Raw genomic sequence first — 26220 nt, forward strand, 5'->3', positions numbered from 1 at the left:
TCTCTGAAAAAAAATCTTATGTTTCAAAATTATGCTTATCTAAAGTAGACATGTGTGAAATTGTATTTATTAACTATTTTGTGTGATATATCTCTCTGTTTCTGGGTATAAGAATTCAAATTTTGAAAATTTGTGAAAATTTCAACATTTTTCATCAAATTTTTGATATTTTCACAAATAAAAGCAAGTCATATTGAATAAATTTTACCACTTTCAGTAAGTACAATATGTCGCAAAATAACAGTCTCAGAGTCACTGGGATCTGCTGAGTTATTACCCTTATAAAGTGACAGTAGTCAGATTTTAAAAAATGAAGCTCGGTCATTAACATACAAAGTGGCTCGGTCCTTAAGAAGTTTTGAACACAAGTAAAAATGTGTATGCAAACTATTCTAACAGTGGTTTTTATTTATAGGCAGTCAAGGAAGCGCTAAAACAAGGCACAGGTGGGGCAGTGATCAAGAGAATAACTTGATGGAGTCATGGACCTCTTTATTAAAATTCAATCAGTCGCACCGAGGTCGGATCTCTAATATGAATTTTGAAGGAGATATTTTTGACGAATTTTTGCATCAACAAAAGACAGGCAAACAGAACACAATCGTTAGAAAGGAGTCTGTGCATGAAACGCCTAAATCAGCCTATGGCAACATTGTAGAAAATGATGGACATGACTTTGAGATACCAGTTTTGCCTTATGGTCAACATTTGTGTATCAAAATTACTTCCACTTGGGGCGACAGACATTATGTTGGGCTTAATGGAATCGAAATCTTTTCATCCACTGGTAACCCTGTGAAAGTTGTAAAGATTGAAGCAGATCCCCCAAACATAAATATCTTGCCAGCATATGGCAAAGACCCCAGAGTGGTAACAAACCTCATTGATGGCGTTAACAAGACTCAAGATGACATGCACGTTTGGCTGGCGCCATTCACTCCAGGGAAGACACACTTGATTTATTCAGACTTTGCATCCCCCTGTAACGTGGCAATGATCAGAATATGGAATTACAACAAATCAAGGATACATTCATTCCGAGGTGTAAAGGACATAGAAATCCTTTTAGATCATGGTGTTATTTTTAGAGGAGAAATTGTCAAAGCTTCTGGTACACTCAGCGGATGTAAGTGGATGGTTATTTCCAAAAATCTGTAGTATTTCTTTTGTAACTTCTTACTGTTTATATTGTTTTTTAGTTCCTTGGATGTTACGACTTTATTGCTCGGTCAGACTATTGCTTTTTTCTGAACAGTTGTTTTTTGTATCTTAAAGTGGTTTTTGGATCATCTTTAGTAGGATCCCCATGGCTTCTTATTTCCTGGGGACGATGCTGTTGCTAGATTGACAGTTTGAACCAGTGGTACTGTTGCGCTGATGGGCCGCACTTTGTGCATTCTGATGGGGCTGTGTGAGGAGTGGGGTGACTCTGAAGCTGTCCAGGATTGGAGCTGCTTCACAGTAGTGCTTCTACTGGATAGAGCTTGGGAACCATGTACATCTTTGGCCACCACTGTTGGACCACAGCAGTAGCCGGTAACCTTGCCAACAAGCTGTAAACAACAAAATATATACGGTAATTATCAGGGGATACGGAACAAATTGTAGTAAAACGGAAATTGCCAAGTTGCTCGTTTTCACAAGCACTATCTAATTATGCCCATCAATGAATATGGGAATAACCCTTCAATACTATTCAGCTGTGAAAATTAAAGGGTGATTCCAAGGTGGTCACATTATCACTAATCCTTTGTCAGCATAAAGGTGTGGCTGCGCTGTAACCCACAACTTAATCTATTATCTCTGGGACTGATCCAGATAGACAGATAGTACATTGGAAACCGAAACAATATAGATGATAAATGTTATATCGAAGTAATGCATTCCCTGCTAAATTAAAAATGGGGGACCCCCAGTCCTCTGCTGCCTTTCTTACCTCCATGATTACATGTGCATAGAGTGCCGATGGAGTATAAAAACAGAGCAGGTTTTTTTTCTCCTTGGGTCCAGCACTGGCTGCTGCGGTGACTTCATGTCGACAGCATTTGTCACCGCTGCAGCCAGTCACTCATGCTATCTACCTCGGCACAGCTGCTGATCTCAGTGATTAGCTACAGTGGCGATATACGCTGTAAATGTGACTACACCGCTGAAGCCAAAGCTGAACCCACGAAGGGTGAGAACCAGCTCTGTTCATTATTTTAGGTGTTTTCGAGCATCTGGGGTCTACTTTCCTAAAAGTGTAAAACCCCTTTGCGACTTCTTTTCGACTTGCCAACCATTTAGTGGTAATGAGGGGTTTCCTGACACATAATAACATGGGAGATGAGAATTAGAAATTTTAAATGGACTCTGTCAGCTCAAAATGACTGTGTGGCCAAACATTTAAGTTCATTTTCCCAACTACTTGTCAAAGCTGTCAAAGAAGAGGGACATAGAGATAGGGGGAAAACAAGGAGGCGGAAAGGTGCGCTTAAATGACTGGCCACACAATGGGTGCATCGAGCGCCTGTACTTGGTTTGAACAGTCAATCTGTGCAGAGAAGATTCCCTTTAAATGTAAGTGCCCCATTATTTTTGTCCCAGGTTGATAAGCTTCTGCCAGAGATGTCTGGCAGTGGCTCATGCGAGAACACATGAACTCTTGGCTTTATATTTTTGCTTTATTTCACTTTAGCCGCAGAACAGTTTGGAGATACAATTTTGTTCACCACTGACGATGACATACTGCAGGCGATGTCTGTATATGATGAAACCTTTGATGAGGATTTTGAGAGCTCAGATCTTCAGATAGGTGAAGAAATGGTCAGAACGCGTCCAAGGACAGCAGACAGTGGCGAGGAGGAAAGACCTTTTACACAAGCCGGCTCCAGTGAAAAATGGCAGGTAAGGACATAATACAACTAGTGTTCTGCAGTATATAACATGATATGGACTGGGTGTGCTCAAAGGAACTGAGAAACCAAAGTAGTTAATAATATTGTCCTTACAATTGCCGTCTTTACATCTGTGACACATCATTCCAATGCAGCAAATATTTAGGATGTATTTTATTTCCCCCCCCTGAAAACCTACTGAGAGTAAGCCGATCACACTGTACACTGTGTGCAGAATTATTAGGCAAGTTGTATTTTAGAGGATTATTTTTATTACTGATCAACAACTATGTTCTCAATCAACCCAAAAGACTCATAAATATCAAAGCTTAACCCCTTCACGCCGCGGCCCTTTTTTCGTTTTTGTGTTTTCGTTTTTTGCTCTCCTCCTTCCCAGAGCCATAACTTTTTTATTTTTCCATCAATATGGTCATGTGAGGGCTTATTTTTTTGCGGGACGAGTTGTACTTTTGAACTACACCATTGGTTTTACTATGTCTTGTACTAGAAAACGGGAAAAAAATTCCAAGTGTGGTGAAATTGCAAAAAAAAGTGCAATCCCACACTTGTTTTTTGTTTGGCTTTTTTGATAGGTTCACTAAATGCTAAAACTGACCTGATATTATAATTCTCCAGGTAATTACGAGTTCATAGACACCTAAGATGTCTAGGTTATTTTTTATCTAAGTGGTGAAAAAAAATTCAAAACTTTGCTAAAAAAAATTTAAAAAATGCGCCATTTTCCGATACCCATAGCGTCTCCATTTTTCGTGATCTGGGGTCGGGTGACGGCTTATTTTTTGCGTGCCGAGCTGACATTTTTAATGATACCATTTTTGCGCAGATACGTTCTTTTGATCGCCCGTTATTGCATTTTAATGCAATGTCACGGTAACCAAAAAAAACGTAATTTTGGCGTTTCAAATTTTTTTCTCGCTACGCTGTTTAGCGATCAGGTTAATGCTTTTTTTTTATTGATAGATCGGGCGATTCTGAATGCGGTGATACCAAATATGTGTAGGTTTGATTTTTTTTGGGGGGGTTTTATTTTGGATGGGGCGAAAGGGGGGTGATTTAAACTTTTTATATTTTTATTTTTTTCATATTTTAAAAAATATTTTTTTTAACTTTTGCCATGCATTAATAGCCTCCATGGGAGGCTAGAAGCTGGCACCACTTGATCGGCTCTGCTACATAGCAGCAATCATCAGATCGCTGCTATGTAGCAGAAATGGAGGTGTGCTGTGAGCGCCGACCACAGGGTGACGCTCACAGCTGCCGAGGATCAGTAACCATAGAGGTCTCAAGGACCTCTATGGTTACGATCCTGACACATCGCCGACCCCCGATCATGTAACGGGGGTCGGCGATGCGCTCATTTCTGGCCGCGCGGCCGGAAGCGGTAGTTAAATGCCGCTGTCAGCGTTTGACAGCGACATTAAACAGGTTAATAGCAGCGGGTGAATCGCGATTTCACCCGCCGCTGTTGCGCACACATGTCAGCTGTACAAAACAGCTGACATGTCGCGACTTTGATGTGGGCTCACCGCCGGAGCCCACGTCAAAGGGGGAGACACGACATGCGCAGCACTAGTACGGCAGTACGACACATGTTGTGAAGGGGTTAATATTTTTGGAAGTTGGAGTGAGGTTTTTTTTAGATTTGGTTATCTTAGGAGGATATGTTTGTGCAGGTAACTATTACTGTGCAGAATTATTAGGCAACTTAATAAAAACCAAACACAATCCCATCTCACTTGTTTATTTTCGCCAGGTAAACCAGTATCACTACACAAAATTTAGAGATAAACATTTCTGACATGCAAAAACAAAACCCCCAAAATTAGTGACCAATATAGCCACCTTTCTTTATGATGACACTCAGCAGCCTTCCATCCATAGATTCTGTCAGTTGCTTAACCCCTTTCTGACCTCGGACGGGATAGTACGTCCGAGGTCAGAAGCCCCGCTTTGATGCAGGGCTCCGCGGTGAGCCCGCACCAAAGCCAGGACATGTCAGCTGTTTTGAATAGCTGTCATGTGCCGTAATAGGCGCGGGCAGAATCGCGATCTGCCCGCGCCTATTAACTAGTTAAATGCCGCTGTCAAACGCAGACAGCGGCATTTAATTACCGCATCTGGCCGGGCGGCCGGAAATGACGTCATCGCCGACCCCCGTCACATGATCGGAGGTCGGCGATGCTTCTCCATTGTAACCATAGAGGTCCTTGAGACCTCTATGGTTACTGATCGCTGGTAGTTGTGAGCGCCACCCTGTGGTCGGCGCTCACAGCACACCTGCAATTCTGCTACATAGCAGCGAACAGCAGATCGCTGCTATGTAGCAGAGGCGATTGTGCTGTGCCTGCTTCTAGCCTCCCATGGAGGCTATTGAAGCATGGCAAAAGTAAAAAAAAAAAGTTAGAAAAAATGTGAAAAAAAAAAATATATAAATCACCCCCCTTTCGCCCCAATCAAAATAAATCAATTAAAAAAAAAATCAAATCTACACATATTTGGTATCGCCGCGCTCAGAATCGCCCGATCTATCAATTAAAAAAAAGCATTAACCTGATCGCTAAACAGCGTAGCGAGAAAAAAATTCAAAATGCCAGAATTACGGTTTTTTGGTCGCCGCGACATTGCATTAAAATGCAATAACGGGCGATCAAAAGAACGTATCTGCACCAAAATGCTATCATTAAAAACGTCATCTCGGCATGCAAAAAATAAGCCCTCAATCGACCCCAGATCATGAAAAATAAAGACGCTACGAGTATCAGAAAATGGCGCAATTTTTTTTTTTTTTTTTTTTTTTTTTTAGCAAAGTTTGGAATTTTTTTTCACCACTTAGGTAAAACATAACCTAGTCATGTTAGATGTCTATGAACTCGTACTGACCTGGAGAATCATAATGTCAGGTCAGTTTTAGCATTTAGTGAACCTAGCAAAAAACCCAAACAAAAAACAAGTGTGGGATTGCACTTTTTTTGCAATTTCACCGCACTTGGAATTTTTTTCCCATTTTCTAGTACACGACATGCTAAAACCAATGATGTCATTCAAAAGTACAACTCGTCCCGCAAAAAATAAGCCCTCACATGGCCAAATTGACGGAAAAATAAAAAAGTTATGGCTCTGGGAAGGAGGGGAGTGAAAAACGAACACGGAAAAACGAAAAATCCCAAGGTCATGAAGGGGTTAATCTGTTTACGATCAACATTGCGTGCAGCAGCCACCACAGCCTCCCAGACACTGTTCCGAGAGGTGTACTGTTTTCCCTCCCTGTAGATCTCACATTTTATGAGGGACCACAGGTTCTCTATGTGTTTCATATCAGGTGAACAAGGGGGCCATGTCATTGTTTTTTCTTCTTTGAGACCTCAACCCAAAAAGGTCCCACAAGTCTTGACGTTTTATCTTGTGTTTCTTATTCAAAGGTGGTCGTTTTTCAGCCTTCCTTACCTTGGCCATGTGCCTCCATATCCCTAAGTGTCGCACATCTTGTGCTTTTTGTCACTCCAGTAACGTTGCAGCTCTGAAATATGGCAAAACTGGTGGCAAATGGCATTTTGGCAGCTTCACGCTTGATTTTCCTCAATTCATGGGCAGTTATTTTGCGCCTTTTTTGCCCAACACGCTTCTTGCGACCCTGTTGGCTATTTGCCATGAAACACTTGATTGTTCAGTGATCACACTTCAAAAGTTTAGCAATTTCAAGACTGCTGCATCCCCCTGCAAGACAACTCACAATTTTGGACTTTTCAGAGCCCGTCAAATCTCTCTCCTGACCCATTTTGCCAAACGAAAGGAAGTTGCCTAATAATTAAGCACACCTTATATAAGGCTTTGATGTCATTAGCCAACACCCCTCCTCATTACAGAGATGCATATTAGGACTCCGGGATAACCCGAGAATGGACCCTCTGGGTTGTGACTCTAGAGCCCCCGAGGGGGAGCGGACCAGATGGAACTACCCCCTATAAATGGAGCATTAGGAGCAGGCCCAATGGGGACCGAGACACAACTGCTAGAGCCAAAGGGACGACTACAGAGGGCCGGCGGAAGAGAGAACTAATTGGAAGGAACTGGGAGACGAGGCCTGGAGCCTGACCGTACATACAAATATCCTCATAATATTAATAAGACCCCTCCATTAATACATAATGGGCATATATAGAGAAACAATGAAGAGACTGGGTCAAGAGTAAATATAATTATAAAATCGATCTATTTATTTATAACAACAGAATAAAAACAGCATTACATAACACACAACATATAATAATAAGGTGAGAAACAATCACATAAACGGAGTCGTAACACAGCCAGAGACTGAGCTAGCCTCCCCCTAATACACTCCCTGCCAGCCACGACGTAACAAGCCTAGCTGCACATATGCTGCATTCTATCGGTAAACATCAGAGGTAAAGTAACATAAGTAGTTACATTCAGTAGTCTAAATCTCGCTGGGTGTGAGCGCTCATATTTAATCTGACATGTGCCGAATATAATAACAAGAGCTACATATGCATCAAGATAAAGACAATTATAATACCTGCAGTCATGTTGATCAGCCGCACCAGAGAGGAGAGGGGGGGTTTTGGCTCAGACTGGAGCGCACCTCGACGCGCGTTTCGCCGGACCACCGGCTTCGTCAGGAAGTGGAGTCTAAGTGCTGCCCCGGTCTATTTATGGTGGTCATGCCCCCCTAAATTGCCGGCATGTGTGGGGGAATTGCGCAACGCCGCCATGTTGCAACGCCACTGAGAGCGACAGCGCTCAATGCGCGCGTCATCCCGTCACATGACCGGGTCACCTGACCCGGCAGGTAACCAGGGCGACGCGTCGCAACCATAGAGCGCCGCCTCACAGCGACGGTACAGCGCATGCGCGTCGTGCGCCAACACACAACCCGGCAGAATATAGGTATCTAGGTACAAATATCTATCTCAATAGTCACCTATAACGCCGCAGTCGCAGCATATCTATTGCTAAGAGTTAGGGGGTAGGTGATAAAACCCCCGGTACAAATATACCAGATTCCTGAGCATATTATTACAAAAAATACCCACAACCCACCAAAAGACCAAATGATAACAAAAGAAAAACACATAACAATGTAGGATTCCTAGATAACAGCAACCACTCATGAACATAAGTTTAAATGAATGTATACACACTGCAAATATTGACAGCAGGGTAAAACATATATATACTTTCTGTCCCGTATGTATCCATTTGACGGTCATAAATCTGGCTCAGTCTCTGGCTGTGTTACGACTCCGTTTATGTGATTGTTTCTCACCTTATTATTATATGTTGTGTGTTATGTAATGCTGTTTTTATTCTGTTGTTATAAATAAATAGATCGATTTTATAATTATATTTACTCTGGAGCCTGACCGGTAGGGTTGAGGCACAGGTGAGACACAGCGAAGACATAGGGGAGATAAGGCAGTGACGCAGGGCGAATGCAGCTGTGGCACTAGGTTGGCGCAATAATGACACTGTGTAGGCACAGCAGAGATACCAGGCAGGAACGGCAAAGACACCAGGCAGGTACAGGAGAGAAACAGAACAGACAATGGCAGGGACACCAGACAGGCACGACGGGGACCCAGGGCAGGCACGGGAGAGGCACAGGACAGAAGCGGCAGGGACACCAGGCAGGCACGACGGGGACTCAGGGCAGTGTAGTTAGATAGACGAGTGCACAACCGTATCAGGTGCACGGGTAGGTTCCCAAACCGTAATCAATAAATAATACAAAACCCGGCACTCAGCTTTGTAGTGAGAAGAAACGAAAGATTTATTGTATACCTACCGTAATCAGAAAACGTTTCGGTCACACAAAGGGACCTTCATCAGTAACTGAAACAAGTATATACATACAATCAAAAACATAATTGGAAGAACACAAACGATAACATAAATAATAACAGTAACCAAAGTATATACTGTCGGGGTCGTCACGACAATACCCTTCCTTCACCAGTCATTCCAAATTAGATTAAAAGCATTGGTACCGGAATGAAGAATGAGTCAGACAAAATGCTGGTTCAAACTCATTGCATGCTCGTGTGTCTACAAAGTGTAGCAACGTCACAGCAACTGATTTTATTTTCTGATACACAACGTTATATGATCTATTGGGGGAAGGTGTGCAGAGGACGGGGATATGCAGGGTTTAAGCAATGTATCTAGTATTCAGTCTTTCTGGTTGGCTCTGACATCATCTGATGAATCTTCCTTTCTCCATGTCGCTTTAAGTATCATTTCAAGAGAAATGATACGTGTCCTTCTGGAATGTGTAACTTGCTTCTTCAGCAGAGTGAATCTGGGACAAAGGTGAATACTGGCAGCCATCTTAAATACAGTTACATTTGCATTAGCAAGCATAAAGGGGAAAACTTATTGTTTCACAGCATAAGAATATATAAAAGTACAAAAGAGTATAAAGATATATATTTTCACCTTGACAATCCCCCCTAAACACTAAGTTTTTCCCTAAAAAGAAAGATCCTTCGAGACTGTCCATGTGATGGTAAAGGGGAGGTGGATTTCTTCATCCAGGCACCTCAGAAGCTCTCCCCTTGTGAGAGGCCTCCAGGCAGCTGAACCCTTCACTAGCTTCACATGGAGTTCTCCCGCTGTCCCTAAACTAAATCTCTTAGCAACATCTGAGAATAAGGGGTTTTGTCTAATTTCTTGAGGGGGACGTACTTAGGGATCTCCCCTGGATCAGTACTATCGTACTCTGGTGGGTCTACTTCTTGGTTGAGGAAGGTGCCAGTCGGAGTTGCCTCAGTGATAACCTTTTTATACAGGGGAATAACACAACAGAGAATTATTGATCCAACTACAAGGAGAGCAATCAGTACTAGACAAGCTTGTTGAAGGAATCCTTTGAGCCCACCCAACCAGCCGGAAAAGAAAGATGTGTCTACTCCAGCATTAATTTTTAATTCTGCTGTCAACCCATTTATCTTTTTAAGGGCTATCATGGTCTTTCCATTTACCCCAGAGTTCTGGGGGATATAGGTACAACATTCCTCTCCCACCATCCCACAGACTCCTCCTTTCTCAGCTAAGATCATATCAAGGGCTAGTCAGTTTTGGAGGGTCATTCTAGTGTTAGGGCCCAATTCCTCAACTATACCTTGGAAAGCATCACAGATAAAATTGACAAACCTTTGTTCACTGTAATATATGTAATTGATCCCATCAACATTTTATTAATCTGCACTTGTGGATTAAAGAAGCAAAGCTAGCATAGATCTAGTTCTGGGCTTTAAATTGGTCAGGCACCCCCCTTGGCACTCCAATGCCATCGACATATACCAATGGATTTTCTTCATAACTCGTGTGGAGCTGATCGAGACTTCTCCTCTTTCTGGTATATTCATCAGGTGTCTCCAGATCCCAAGGTAAAATCTTGAACTGCATAGCTAGTTTAACAAGGGTACATTGACCTGTCCAGGCATTAGGCAACCTAGGACGGAGCTTACCATCTCCACATAACCAATAAATATCGTACATATACTGTGTATGATTAGCTAGTAAGTCAGTATCCAGGGAACTGTTCTCTTTACAGAAACCTGTCTTGAAGACCCCTACTGGTGTACCTGTAGTGTCGTGGGAATTATAGCAGATATAATTATCAGCTAATATGGTTATCCCCCCTGGGACCTTTAGTGTGGGTTCTTCATGAATTAGTGGGACATAATCTGAGCAATCAGTGAGCTTTAAACCCTTCAACAGATTCATAACACAGTGTTGTGAATTCTGTGGCCAAGCTCCCTCCTGTGGTCGTGAGTGGTACTGCGGCTGGTTCTGTCTATAAGCTTCCTTTGGTGGATGAGAGTGGTACTGCGGCTTCTGAGTTTCCTTCCTCAGGTGATGAGGTTAAGTCGTTAGGTGCTGCTCTATTTAACTCCACCTGGTGCTTTGATCCTGGCCTCCAGTCAATGTTCTAGTATTGGTCTTGCTTCCTCCTGGATCGTTCCTGTGGCCTCTCTATCCTGCATAAGCTAAGTTCTGCTTGTGTTATTTTTGTTTGCTATATTTTCTGTCCAGCTTGCTATATTGGTTTTTTCTTGCTTGCTGGAAGCTCTGAGACGCAGAGGGAGCACCTCCGTACCGTTAGTCGGTGCGGAGGGTCTTTTTGCCCCTCTGCGTGGTTGTTTGTAGGTTTTTGTGTTGACCGCAAAGCTATCTTTCCTAATCTCGGTCTATTCAGTAAGTCGGGCCTCACTTTGCTAAATCTATTTCATCTGTGTTTGTATTTCATCTTTACTCACAGTCATTATATGTGGGGGGCTGCTTTTTCCTTTGGGGAATTTCTCTGAGGCAAGGTAGGCTTATTTTTCTATCTTCAGGGCTAGTTAGTTTCTCAGGCTGTGCCGAGTTGCATAGGGAGCGTTAGGCGCAATCCACGGCTACCTCTAGTGTGGTGTGTTAGGATTAGGGATTGCGGTCAGCAGAGTTTCCACGTCTCAGAGCTTGTCCTATGTTTTTGGTAAATGTCAGGTCACCTTGTGTGCTCTGAACTTCAAGGTCCATTGTGGTTCTGAATTACCTGTTCATAACAACACAGGCAGTGGTATTAAGTATATCCAATATATCCCAAATTTGATCATCTGGATAATCTGTGGCCCTAACCAATTTATCCCACATTTATATAACTGACAATTTTATTGGCTCTACCCATCTGTACTACTAATCTTTTATGATATTGTACAAACTTATTATTCAAGGATATTGGGGAATTTAGACTGTCCCATGCGGTTACCAATATTATTATTATATAGAAATACGAAAAACTAAAACATTATGTCCCCTTATTTGCTACTGTTTGACCAGCTTGCAGTGCGATACGTGGATCCATGTCTGCCTTCCTTCCAGCTTTACTGACATAGGAGTAATGAGGACTTGGTAGGGACCGTCATACAGGGGTTCTAGTCCGTGTCTTCTGAGATAGCTTTTCACGACCATAAAACCACCAGGCTTCAAATTGTGACCAATATCGGTTTCTGCTGAATCTGGAAGGAAAGAAGAAACTAAAACATGGGTGTTCGCAACATTTTTACTAAGCTGAATAACATATTGAACAGCACGGTCAGTTTCTTGTGACAACTACTGAGACTGAAAATTTACAACTGAGAACCTAGCACCAAACAATATCTCATATGGGAACAGGCCATATTTTGCAATACGAATGTGTAAGAGCCCTGGCCATGGAGCCGTAGTCTCCTGCATCATTTTGGTCAATTGTCCCTTCAGTGTGCCGTTCAGCCTCTTAACTTTCCCACTGGATTGTGGATGGTACGGAGTATGGAGGGCTACAGTGGATCCAAGCATTGTCAGAACCTCCTGATACACATGAGAAGGAAAGTCCGGGTCTTGGTCACTTTCAACAACTTCTGGAACACCATATCTGCATATAACTTCCATCACCAGTTTCTTTGCTGTGGTCTTTGCAGTCACGTTGGTAACGGGGAATGCTTCTGGCCAATTGGAGAACATATCGACAACCACCAGACAATATTCATACCTTCAGACTTAGGCAACGTGATGAGGTCCACCTGGAGCCTTTGGAAAGGATAGTCGGGCTTTAGCAAGATACTTCGGGGGGTACACGGGGGGTATTTAGTCTAGAAAAAAGACGACTGAGGGGCGATCTAATAACCATGTATAAGTATATAAGGGGACAATACAAATATCTCGCTGAGGATCTGTTTATACCAAGGAAGGTGACGGGCACAAGGGGGCATTCTTTGCGTCTGGAGGAGAGAAGGTTTTTCCACCAACATAGAAGAGGATTCTTTACTGTTAGGGCAGTGAGAATCTGGAATTGCTTGCCTGAGGAGGTGGTGATGGCGAACTCAGTCGAGGGGTTCAAGAGAGGCCTGGATGTCTTCCTGGAGCAGAACAATATTGTATCATACAATTATTAGGTTCTGTAGAAGGACGTAGATCTGGGTATTTATTATGATGGAATATAGGCTGAACTGGATGGACAAATGTCTTTTTTCGGCCTTACTAACTATGTTACTATGTTACACGTTGAAGTTGACCGGGATTGCAGGTCTGACAGATACCTCGATGTGTGGGCCCATGCGCCCTCGTGGCAATAGCAGGGTACATCCGCTTAGGGAGACACACAAGTTGGTCCTTTTTCCAGCGACCATTGTCCATACGTGCTCCATCAGCTTTCCACTGCTTCACTTCTTCCTTTGGAGACATTCTCTGCATCGTCATTAAGCGGTCTCGCGGGGTCTGACAGAAGACCTCAGTCTGGCATAGATCATCAGGTTCCTGTAGAGTCAGTGTTTCTTGTAACTGTTTACGCTGAGAGCGTGTGGTCACCATAGCTGGTATGGTCTGTTCAACGGGTAGGAGAGCAGCGGCTTTTGCTTGCATATCCGCACAGGCGTTACCACCAGTCTGTGGACTGTTTCATAGTACCGTGCTCCTTATCTTTGATAATGACCACCGGCAGTAGTAACAAATCCTCGATTGGCTCATAGAGCTCCGAAATCATGAGCAATACCAAATGCATACTGTGAGTCCATGTATATTAGCCCGCCTGTCTTTGGCCAGAACACATGCAGTAGACAGATCCCGAAATTCTGCTTCTTGTGCTGACAGGGAGGGAGGGAGTGCAGCTCCGTGCACTACAGTGTCTTCCGTAGTAACAGCTTATCCGGTGTGGAATCTGCCAAAATCATCAGCATATCTTGAACAGTCTTTCAGGGCCTTGTAGAGAGGTAGCATTATGTGGGATGTGTCCGGTATTCACTGACAACAATAAGTACGTAGTCCAAGGAAACGCTGGAGCTCAGTCACATCTTTTGTAGCTGACGGCTATTTTTTTTTTCTTTCTTCTGTGAGGTGTCTGGCACCCTGAAGGAGACCGTGACCCAAAAATATCACTTGACCAAGGCAGAACCGAAGTTTCGAGGCCGAAACCCGACAGTTCAGATCTGCCAGATACTTGCGAAAACTAACAGTGGCAACAATGGCTTCCTGCTCTGTCTGTGCACACAACAAAAGATTACCCACATACTGAAGCAGCGTGACATAAGGATATTCTAACTGCCAGGGTTAAAGACACTATCCCCCCTATATTTTTATTTATTATTTTTTTCAAACTGATCGGGAAAGGGCGTGTAAGATACATGTTATATAACATAAGGACCATCTGACCATCATCTTGGCTCACCAACTCTCTAGGTCTGCTCAGGTGCACTTATACGTCCATCATATTGTCTTTGTCTGTATAATGGGAAAGGTTTGTTCTCAGGGTCAGCCAATTATTTTAGCGTAGCTAGCTAGTCAGAGGGCTTCCAGGGATAATACTCCTGTATCTGTCTTACACTACCTGATGTGGTTGGTTCTCTGGTGGTGGGGGTGACTAGATGACCGGTTGGGTGTGACATGACATGCTGGTCTACAGCTCCTTCCCAAAAGGATTACTGTCAGCTTACTCCCAAAAGTTAATGTCCCCACTACCCACTAACCACAATCCTGTGTCAGCTTCTTATATCACTACATGTGATCTTGTCTGGACAGGATTCAGTCTAATTCACTTAGGTTGGGTTGCAGCACAGATTATACAAGTATTTCTCTAGTCTGGGTTTGTCTGACCGCAATATTTACAAGTCCATCTGTCTTGTCTTGGTCTGAGAATTAACATGGCGAGGGAGATTTCCAGACACAGGGTTAAAATGGATATTGAAGTATAAGACTGGATTTGTGTAAGGGGAGGGGGGCTGGAGCTGAAGTCTTCTGCTTGGGCCACTGATAAGGAACAGAGCTGGGAGCTGTGTCCTTGCAGCGGTGGGGGCTAGAGAGCGGTGGGGGCTAGAGAGCGGTGGGGGCTAGAGAGCGCAGCTGCTGATACAGAATGGGTTAAGTTCTTCTGGAAACTTTGTACTACTTTTAATGCATCGTCCGGAATTCTCGATGTCAGGTCTAACTGACATTATTACCTCTTTCAATTCAGATTTAAAACTCGGACATCAAAGCTACCACAAAAACGTGTAAATGGGCTTTATTATACAGTGAAAACCCCAGATCTTTAAACACTACCATACGACGCCCATAGAACTTCTTGGCAGTCTAGGATATATTGGTGCCTTGGGGTTAAGGGGCACAGAGCTTACAGTCGGGAGAAGAGACTTAATTTCCTGGGGAGGGACCATGTTACCTAACAGGGAGCCCCCCTGTACCAAATTTCTTATTGTTTGCTTTCCCAACACATTAATCTCAGTCACTTTCTCAGTTCCTTCTTGCACCACAAAACATCCAGTTTTTTTTGTCATAGCAATAGACAACTTTCCTTTTTTTTCAACGTAACAAAACAGATCCGAATTCACTTTCTCTGTTAATCCTTAATTTGCTATATATCAACCATTCAACTTGAAACAGGTGAATCTTTTACCAATTTTTCAATTACATTGATAACCAAACAATCTCCTAAAACAAAACACATTTCACTTTAAACTTACAATAATTCTTTCTAATTCAATACAACATTGTACTATAGCGCATACTACAAAGGATAGAAAATTCCGAGAGGACGCAGCGACTCGCCCCCTCCATACCAGAAACACAGAGATAAGAATTTACAGCATTCCTCAACACAAAAGAAGAAAGGCACAGCGCAGCTGTCTGACCCCTCCCATCGGGTGTCTCGGAAAACCACACAGAATAACGGAATACAGCAGTTCTCAGACTTAATTCATTTCTACAAAACCTTCACACAACTCATATGCCAGAACACCCTAGAAAAACTAATGATTGAGGTATTTTATAACCAAACACGGGCTCTGCATCCTTTCATCTTTCCTCTCCATCAACCTTTTTCCATTCCTCGTTCTTTAAACCTCGCGCAACTCGCAGATGAGCTTGCGCTTGTTCTAACAGTCCTTTATCTTTCAATATGCCCTTTTTGTTCTCCATGAGATGGTGCCATGTAGACAGCTGCAATCTCCCTGACGAGGGCAATCCTACATGCTTGTACAACCTCTCAACATTCTTGACTGCCTTCTTGCCCTCCCATGACTCTACTATTGTCTTGACTTCCACAGCATCCTCACTTAACTCGTGGGGCACAGACTTCTTCTGCTATAAGAGACACAACATGACTCACAGAATACTACGCCCTTCTGCAGTAGGCCGCTGACAGCAATAACAACACTGTATTCCCAACAAAAAAACAACACGGAGCCTCGCGTTCGACGTGTTATGAATAAAGAGCCTCGCGCTCGATATCCTGTCCCTAACCCCTGAACACCAGTGATTAACAGTCTACCCTGTCACGATATTCTAAACAGTCGGGAGGCGGTCTCCTAGTGAGAGCCCTCCACAGAAAAACAGGTGGTCCCCTCTCGGGACGTCTCAATTACCTAGTTGGTACAATATCACAGAGGCTGCGTCTCCTATTCCTTTCTCAAAGCCGCCCCCAATCCACAAACTTCCTCAATCTTTCACTCTATCACTACTAGGCAATAGTCACGGGTAGGGTGGTTGAATGGAGCACAATGACTGGTGGAGGAGGTGTGGTGTACATGAGGACGTGCAGAATGCGATGTCTCTCAGTTGCTGGTTCGAAGCGTGGCACGGGATCGCGCTCGGTCTCACCACTCGACCAGTCACTCCCCAGACCCAAGGAGACCACAGACAAACCAATAACGGCTGAAACACTAGCAAGTGTGACACATACATAGTATGTGATCTCCACTTACCGTGTTTGGAGGGTGATCAGTCCTCGAGGTCAGCCACTACGGGTGTCGTCCACGGACGTCCAGGCATGGGTCCAGGGGGTCTCGGATCGCCGGCCACGCCCCACGTTGGTTGCGCCAAATTGTCGGGGTCATCACGACAATACCCTTCCTTCACCAGTCATTCCAAATTAGATTAAAAGCATTGGTACCGGAATGAAGAATGAGTCAGACAAAATGCTGGTTCAAACTCATTGCATGCTCGTGTGTCTACAAAGTGTAGCAACGTCACAGCAACTGACTTTATTTTCTGATACACAACATTATATGATCTATTGGGGGAAGGGTGTGCAGAGGACGGGGATATGCAGGGTTTAAGCAATGTATCTAGTATTCAGTCTTTCTGGTTGGCTCTGACATCATCTGATGAATCTTCCTTTCTCCATGTCGCTTTAAGTATCATTTCAAGAGAAATGATACTTGTCCTTCTGGAATGTGTAACTTGCTTCTTCAGCAGAGTGAATCTGGGACAAAGGTGAATACTGGCAGCCATCTTAAATACAGTTAAATTTGCATTAGCAAGCATAAAGGGGAAAACTTATTGCTTCACAGCATAAGAATATATAAAAGTACAAAAGAGTATAAAGATATATATTTTCACCTTGACAATACAACATATGCAAACCCTATGCATATGAATGTGGCAAAAAATGATAGTAGGTGGATACTATTGGTGTAGAAGAGTGACCTATATCGTGGCACAGTGGTGGTACAGTGGTGGAAAGTTACATACCGTATACTGGGATAATGGACAAATTCAAGTGGCTATATGGCCTGCCTGGGAGGTAGAACGTAAATAATAGTGAGAGAGTGGATCAAGATACTGCAGAAAAAGGGAACGGAGGAAGCGAAAATGAATAGACACCTACCTGGAAATAGCTACCAATATCGTATTGGATACCCAAGAAGAGAGACTACAGCCTAAAAAGAATGGAACATATATCACGGACCCTGGTTTCAATATATACTGGAGAAATGGTAGAGTGTAGCATGTAGTTACCTATATGCAGGCTGACATCGCGGCATCCACCTCTGAATAGTAAGTGAGGAGAAAGGGCCGTGGGGCTGTATTTATTCCAATTTATTCCGCCCACTTCCGACCACCTACTGGGCGGTATTGCGCCGCTCTTGTGCCCACAGCTGGTGTCCTCCCGGCCTCTGCTACTATAAATACAGCCCCACGGCTCTGTAAAAACAAAACCACGGCCAGGCAGACCAACAAAAATGTCATCTGCAACTGCCAGGAAAATTGTTCAGGATGCAAAGAAAAACTCACAAATCGCATCATCCTGAAATACAGGACTCTCTGAAAACTAGCGGTGTGGCTGTTTCAAGATGCACAATAAGGAGGCATTTGAAGACAAAATGGGCTGCATGGTCGAGTCGCCAGAAGACATTACTGTGCAAATGCCACAAAGTATCTTACCTACAGTATGCAAAACAGCACAGAGACAAGCATCAAAACTTCTGGAACAAAGTAATTTGGAGCGATGAGACCAAAATTGAACTTTTTAGCGAAAACCATAAACGTTACACTTGGAGAGAGGTCAACAAGGACTATGATGAAAGGAACACCATTCCTACTATAAAGCACGGAGGTAGATCGCTGATGTTTTGGGGATGTGTGGGCTACAAAGGCACAGGAAACTTGGTCAATGATGAAAGATGAATGCAGCAAGTTATTAGTAAAATCTGGAGGCAAATTTCCACTCATCAGCCCAGAAGCTGCGCATAAGACATACTTGGACATTCCAACATGACAACGATCCAAAACACAAGGCCAAGTTGATTGTCATTGGCTACAGCAGAACAAAGTGAAGGTTCTGGAGTGGCCATCTCAGTCTCCTGACCTCAATATCATTGAGCCACTCTGGGGAGATCTCAAGCACACAGTTCATGCTAGACTGCCGAGGAATTTAGAGGAGCGAACCGGAGGCTTTTTGCCAAGAAGAGTGGGCAGCTTTACTATCTGAAAAAATAGAGAACCTCATCCACAACTACCACAAAAGAGTTCAGGCTGTCATTGATGTTAGAGGGGGCAATACACAGTATTAGGAAATGGGGTATGTGAACATTTGATCAGGGTTATTTTGATGTTTTGGATGTAATTATGATTTAAAAAGAGAAAACACAATTTGACAATAAATGGCTTCACCCAACCACTAACCATGAGTGGAGAAAATGTTTTGGTGTTACCGTTCTTATTCTCTGAAAAAAGGCCAAGAAAGCAAAAATTCTGCTGGGGTATGTAAACTTTTGAGCACAACTGTATATCCGTTGTGTATCCCATCCCTTCCCTTACAGATAAATAGTGGCACAAATGTATGGGTGAGAAATTGGTAAATTTTTACCTTCACAAAGATGGTAGTGCTAGTCAAGATGGCGTGCGGTGTTTCCCTCACACCCAATGGTCACCATTTTGCTATTGCTTCAACCGAGGGCGTGTTTATAGGGGGAATCTCAGAGTGTTTAAATATCCTGTAGCGGTGAGATGTCTGGCCACGATAGGTTCCTGGGACGCCCATCAGTAGTACTTGCCGCTTGAGCTCCGTTTCCAGGCAAATGGGACTTATGGAATAGCGCTCCGGTGGCACGCAGTGGAACGCACTGCGGTCACGTGGGGGAGATTCTCCAGAAGTCAGGGGAGGTTATCGATCGGAGCAAGCGCTGCGGAGTCCAAATCAATGTAAGCGATAGAGGTGAACATGGGCGGGGAAATCAAGGTGAGGGAGGTTTCACCGCGTATTCAGCTGCCAGTGAAGAGAAGAGGGAGGAGAGGTGAGAGTAGTCATAGAGAAGGAGTGGACTAGTGTAATGTTGATGTATAGATCGGAGCCACCACACATCAACATATGATGTATGGTGGGGGAATCTCATGTATAGTGATCAATTGTGTGGCCACCAGAGGAGTGACATAATAAAAGATAATCCTAGTAACGTAATCTTAGTGAAGTGACTAAGGTTAATGACAAATAATAGAATAGGAGGTGCTGGATAAAGAGGGCCAGGGAGTAGGAGGGGGGGGGAGGTGGGGAGGGACAGAACAGTGACTAGGGATTGAATGATGGGGATGATATAGGGTATCTGAAGTCCACATTGTTAAAGGGATGATAATAAAAGTATAAATGGTTTACACTTGGCTGATGCCAGTTTCCCGCCTTTTTTGGAGGTCACATTCCTTTTTTCAGGCAGCACACTGCAGCGCTAAAACAGTAAACTTGAAAACACGAAATTTGAAGTGCATTACTGCACTAGAAATATGAAAAATGAGAGCTTTTAGCGCATAAAAATGGCCAATTTTATGTGTACCTGGTAGCCCATTTACGGCATCTCTCTTATACCAGGTCCTAAACTAGCCTTACCTCGCTGAGAATAAACGTCTCCATCTGAATGGGTGCATGTGAAACCTCTTCTTAGACTAAAATTCTCTCTCTCTGTGGAGGGGTATTGGACCTGCTGTAATTAAAACACCTGAAGCTAGGAGGCGGAGTGCACGATCAGAAGGCTAAAGAATACATTTCAAAAACCTGACCGGCACATCCAAACATAGACTAAGTGTGAACAGGTGCTGAACCTAGAGTCGCCAACTCGTATATAGTTAAGTAAATAAGGCAGCACACTGCAGCGCTAAAACATGTAAACTTGAAAACACGAAATTTGAACTGCATTACTGCACTAGAAATATGAAAAATGAGAGCTTTTAGCGCATAAAAATGGCCAATTTTATGTGTACCTGGTAGCCCCTCGTGTTTTCAAGTTTACATTTTTGAAATGTATTCTTTAGCCTTCTGATCGTGCACTCCACCTCCTAGCTTCAGGTGTTTTAATTACAGCAGGTCCAATACCCCTCCACAGAGAGAGAGAATTTTAGTCTAAGAAGAGGTTTCACATGCACCCATTCAGATGGAGACGTTTATTCTCAGCGAGGTAAGGCAAGTTTAGGACCTGGTATAAGAGAGATGCCGTAAAGGGGCTACCAGGTACACATAAAATTGGCCATTTTTATGCGCTAAAAGCTCATTTTTCATATTTCTAGTGCAGTAATGCAGTTCAAATTTCGTGTTTTCAAGTTTACATGTTTTAGCGCTGCAGTGTGCTGCCCTATTTACTTAACTGTATACGAGTTGGCGACTCTAGGTTCAGCACCTGTTCACACTTAGTCTATGTTTGGATGTGCCGGTCAGGTTTTTGAAATACATTCCCTTTTTCATGCCCCCTGTTTTAAATGATTTTAAAATTGTTTCAATCAAAATATATAATTTTATTCTTAAATGTTGGGAATCTCTTCTTGACAGGTGAATATATTCTTCACTTGTTAGTAGTTTTTCATATGTATATATAAAATCTCTATTTCGCCTGTATATTGGGGTCTGCAATCTTTTTAATGTTATTTTTTATATATGACCTTTCCATGATATAGTACCCAAGTTATTGTTTTTATTGGATTTTAGAATACTGAATAATCCAATATAGAGATTTATATTGTAATTTATCCACATGTAAATTCACATATGGCCCCTAATCTAACCAACATCAACATTTTATTATTATTTATTTATTTATAAAGCACCAGCATATTGCACAGTGCCGTCCATTGCATGACAGAGGCATAAGGACAATTCATACAAAAACATGATACAAAATTAGGAGAGACGATCTGCTCTGCTAGTCATATAAGCCAACCATAGTCCTTTCAGTCTTGTTGGGAAATGGTGTTTTCTCGAATACACAGCCAGCTAATGGTAGACTATTCTTTCTTTTCGGTTACGTTTGGGGAACATTGATTTAGACAGCTTGTATTTTCTTACAATTTACACTGCTTTACCCAAATTAGATGGCTTCAAAGGCTGCTAGGATAGGAGATAACTTATAGATCGGCAGGGATCCAGCCTGGATCAGCAAAATGGAGCTCTTTTATCCTCATTTAAATGGAGTGGTAGTGCGCGTGCTTGACCACTGCTTCTTTCATTCTCTCTGGAGCAGCAGAAGGCAGTTGGCGCAGTGCTTGGCAGCCCCATAGGGGATGAATGGAGCAGCAGCCAGGCATGCACAACAGAGATAGAAGTGCCCCATACTACGGATTGGTGTCAGCCCAGTAGTCGCACCCCTGCTGATCCAGAAGTTGTCATCCAACATGGAGATAGGTGATAACTCATCTTCATTTCACAACCCCTTTAAATAGAAAGACCAGCCAGAGGAGTTAATGTCTACTCTATAATCTTTATATTGTAAGTTGAGGATGCACCAGATCTGACTCCGTCATTCATGTATTTTTTTTGTGTGATCCATAAGTTACTGTGTGCAAAAACTTTTTCCAGTGGAAAAACACTTGAACTTTTGAATGCTATCGACACCTTTGAAATGTAAAATTATTTTTTATGTATGTTTGTGGTTATCTTTTGGTTAGTTTTTTTACACCCCTCCCTTATATTCAATTTGCAACCTGATCTAAGTTTCAGAGTTTTCAGATCACTTCAGTGTCCGTGTAATATAGGCTGGATCTCCTATATCAGCACAGCTTCTATCCTGCACTCATTTCCTCTTCATATATTTTCCTTCTTTTCAATAAAAATGTTCTCCCTGCCCTCCCTCAGATACTTCATCCCCACTACATGCAGTGGAAATCTGTGTACAACCCCTCCCTTGTGCTATCTGTAGCACTGATGGAAGGAAAGTGAGCAGTCAGGAGCTCTGATGGATTTGTAACATGGCAGCTAGATAAAGGCCTTAGCCACTCTATAGTAGCAACATGGTAGAAACATTTTAGTGAAGCCTATTTAGAAAGTTGCTTTGTATTTAGGAAACAAATGAGCAATACTAAACAAGTTCATCTAGCCATAAGTGACTAGATGCTACAAGGAGCCATTTTCCTATGATAAGGTGTCATGAAAGAATTGACAACTATGCTCCAGAAGTGACTAACCATACTGAATAGCTCCTATATGTCAGCGTCATTCTGCAGGAAGAGAATAGGAAGCGGCTCTATACAGCTGACTTTTAGCTGTGGTTAAAGCTCTCCTGTGCTCCCTTCAGCCACGTGCGGTGCTTAGACTTACGCTTCTCTGTACTCGATAGCCGCGCTGATGATGATCAGGTGCAGGGTTCACATTGAAGACACTGCTCAGCTGCTGCCAGTCTCACACTGAAGGGCTTCTTGCACAAATGACAAAAAAGCTGAATTCTCACAGACCCTTACATTTTCTAGTATATCGTATATGTGTGTACAGTATATGTGTGTGTGCGTGTATACATACAGTGGGGAAAATAAGTATTTGATACACTGCTGATGTTGCAAGTTTTCCCACCTACAAAGAATGGAGAGGTCTGTAATTTTATCGTTGGTACACTTCAAATTTGAGAGACCGAATCTAAAAATAAAAACCGGAAAATCACATTGTATGATTTTTACATAATTAATTTGCATTTTATTGCTTTAAATAAATATTTGATACAATAGGAAAACAGAATTAATATTTGGTACAGAAATCTTTGTTTGCAATCACAGAGGTCAGAGGGTTCTTGTAGTTCTTGTCCAAGTTTGCGCACACTGCAGCAGGGATTTTGGCGCACTCCTCCATACAGATCTTCTCCAGATCTTTCAGGTTTCAGCGCTGTCGAGCAACAACATTGAGTTTCAGCTCCCGTGAAAGATTTTCTATTGGGTTCAGGTCTGGAGACTGGCTAGGCTACTCCAGGACCTTGAAATGATTCCTACGGAGCCACTCCTTCGTTGCTCTAGCTGTGTGTCTGGTCATTGTCATGCTAGAAGACCCAGCCACGACCCATCTTCAGTGCTCTTACTGAGGGAAGGAGGTTGTTGGCCAAAATCTTGTGATAAATCACCCCATAAATTTTCCCTTTAATACAGTGCAGTTGTCCTGTCCCCTTTGCAGAAAAGCACCCCCAAAGTATGATGTTTCCCCCACCTTACTTCATGGTTGGGACTGTGTTCTCATCCTTCTTCTTCCAAACATGACGAGTGGCGTTGATACCAAAAAGTTCTGTTTTGGTCTCATCTGACCACATGACCTTCTTTCATGCCTCCTTTGGATCATTAGCAAACATCAAACAGGCCTAAAAACATGGGTGGACGCGAGCAGAAGGACCATGCGTGCTTGGCAGGATTTTAATTCATAATGGCGTAGTGTGTCACTAATGGTAATGTTTCAAACTGTGGTCCCAGCTCTCTTCAGGTCATTGATGCCACCGTGAGGGAGGAAAAATAAATTTCTCCCTTCATACCCATGCTGTAAATAAGCGCTTTTCGGGGGGGGGGGGAGAGAATTGGGGGCGGCATGGTTGGGAGTTTGAGATGTAGAACCTGTCATGATATCATGTCCATGTGACTCGTGTGGGAGGGGCCATGATAAAGCTTGCAGGAAGTTGTTTTCTTCATGCAGGAAACAGCAGCTGGAGAAGGTGGGCACTGGTGTACATGGGGGCGCAGACTGTGTGTGGGGTACATGGGGGTGAAAGCTCTATATGAGGCACATGGGGGGTATATCTGCAGTGCACGCCGTATGTGGGTTACATGGGGGTGCACGCTGTGTTGGGTACATAGTATGCAGACTATATATGGAGTAGTTGGGGGTGAAAGCTGGATGTGGGGTACATAGGGGTGCAGACTATATGTGGGATACATGGGGGTGCAAGCTGTAGGGCATAAGGGTGGTACAGACTGTGTGTGGGGTACATGTGTGTGTACAAGTTATATCTGGGCTACATGCGGTGCAGACTACATGTGTGTTACATGGGGGTGCAAGCTGTGTCTGAGGTTGATGTACAAGTTCCCAGGGTGAGTGTTTGGGGGCTATGAGACTTATGGAAATTTCACGTGCCCAGTATGCTTTTTACATTGCAGAAACTGACTTACGGTGCAACTTTGAAATCTGCAACACATCAATATCTCTTGCAGTAAATATGCATTTTATCTGCAGATTTTACCCATAGATGTGAATGAGATGAGAAAAATCAACAAATAAAAAAAAATATATGTTTTAGTGCATTTCCACAGTGGAAAAAAGAGCATGTAATCCACAAATTACTTTCTTAATGAAGTTCTATAAAAGCTAATAACAGAATTTATCCAAAACAAAGTAGTTTTATTTATTTTTATGTCATACCAAAAAGAGACAGAGAACGAAAAAAATATGATAAAAACAGATGACAAAAAATTCCAAATATCCTAATTTATCTAATTGGTGCAGAAAATCTGCAAGATCAAAAACTCACGAAATACTCATAGTGGGGACTTAGTCTTGTGGATCAGACTCGGCCATTCATGTCTATGAGGATCTGTGAGAATCGGATGCAAATTGGAATGCTTCACATTTTCTTCCATTTTGCATCTGCGTCTCACTGATCTGTTACTTAGTGATGAACTTGAATTAAAAAGTGACCTTCCGAATGTTTTTTTTATTGGCTTGGAAGCAAGGACACCTACTCAGTGGAAAAGAAGGGAAGAGAAAAAAGCAGAAGCTACTAGGATGGCCGCTGAGAAAAAAATCGGTCCTTTTCTCTCAGATTGTTATTACTAGTAGGGGGCGAGACCACTTAAAGTGCCGAGGGCAGCATGAGCGCCAAATACAGCCCTGCTGGCAGCTTACATGCTAATCAGAACCACCAGGAAAGAACCCTGCTGCATTTTACGGCCCATATTGGATGAAGCACTATGTCATTTACAGACCTTATTTTGTGTACAGGAGCACAACACTGTAAAGGCTATGGACATGCCGACAAGGAAAAAAATATTTTTACATTTCTTAGTGGTTACCTTGAGTAAAAAAGAATTGCACGAAGTTTTAGGCTACAGTTTCCATTATTTTTTTATTATTTTCAGACTCCCGGATATGAAGGTTGCAGCCTACTCCTAGTTTCCAGCTTTTCTTTTGTGGGTATGTTCCTCCAGCAATGTTCTCTGGATGTGAGAACTGTATATAAAGAATTTTTATGTATCTGAACAGCTTCTTTCCTGTACTGATTTCTCCTCCTACAGCCCATGTTAGTCCTCTTATGGCAGGGGTGAGGAATCTTTTTTTCTGCCAAGGGCCATTTGGATATTTATACCATCCTTCAGGGGCCGTACAGACTCCGCCCAAAAAGTGCATCCTGACTCTGGCACTGGTATCAGGACGTAATCTTTCATTGCATGCCCTTCAGTGTTCAGTAGTGAACACTGAATGTGTGTGCTAACAGAGCAAGAAGAAATGAATGAGCTGGTGGAAGTCAAAATACAGCTCCCTGCCCAAGAATGTGGTCCCTGAGAATCTGCTCAGGGGCCTGATAAAAGGTCATCGAGGGCCGTAAATGGCCCTGGGGCCTGAGGTTCCCCACCCCTGTCTTATGGTGTCAGACAATGATGCTGAGGACTACTGTGACTCGCCATGGGATGAGACTGCTAGGTATGTGATCGTTCTCTCTCCCCTACAACCTGGCTCTTGTGCTCTTTCTTCTTTATCTACAGTCAGTGTGATCTGCCTTCCCCAATGGTGTGGATGCAGCAGCATCACCAGTAAGCAGAGGTGTATCTAGCGTTTCTGGCACCCGGGGCAAGA

The 26220-nt window shown here is 43.0% G+C and overlaps 1 protein-coding gene across 1 annotated transcript in view; it reads left to right on the forward strand.

Moving 5' to 3' along the window:
- KATNIP (katanin interacting protein) overlaps nt 1–26220 on the forward strand; it is a 259496-nt gene that overhangs the window by 139832 nt on the left and 93444 nt on the right. The window contains exons 16-17 of the mRNA XM_069733957.1: nt 416–1126; nt 2678–2886. Of these exons, the coding sequence (XP_069590058.1) occupies nt 416–1126; nt 2678–2886 (920 nt within the window). The remainder of the gene's footprint in view (nt 1–415; nt 1127–2677; nt 2887–26220) is intronic.

This window comes from Ranitomeya imitator, chromosome 7 (assembly GCF_032444005.1).
Source record: "Ranitomeya imitator isolate aRanImi1 chromosome 7, aRanImi1.pri, whole genome shotgun sequence".
Lineage (NCBI taxonomy): Eukaryota > Metazoa > Chordata > Amphibia > Anura > Dendrobatidae > Ranitomeya > Ranitomeya imitator.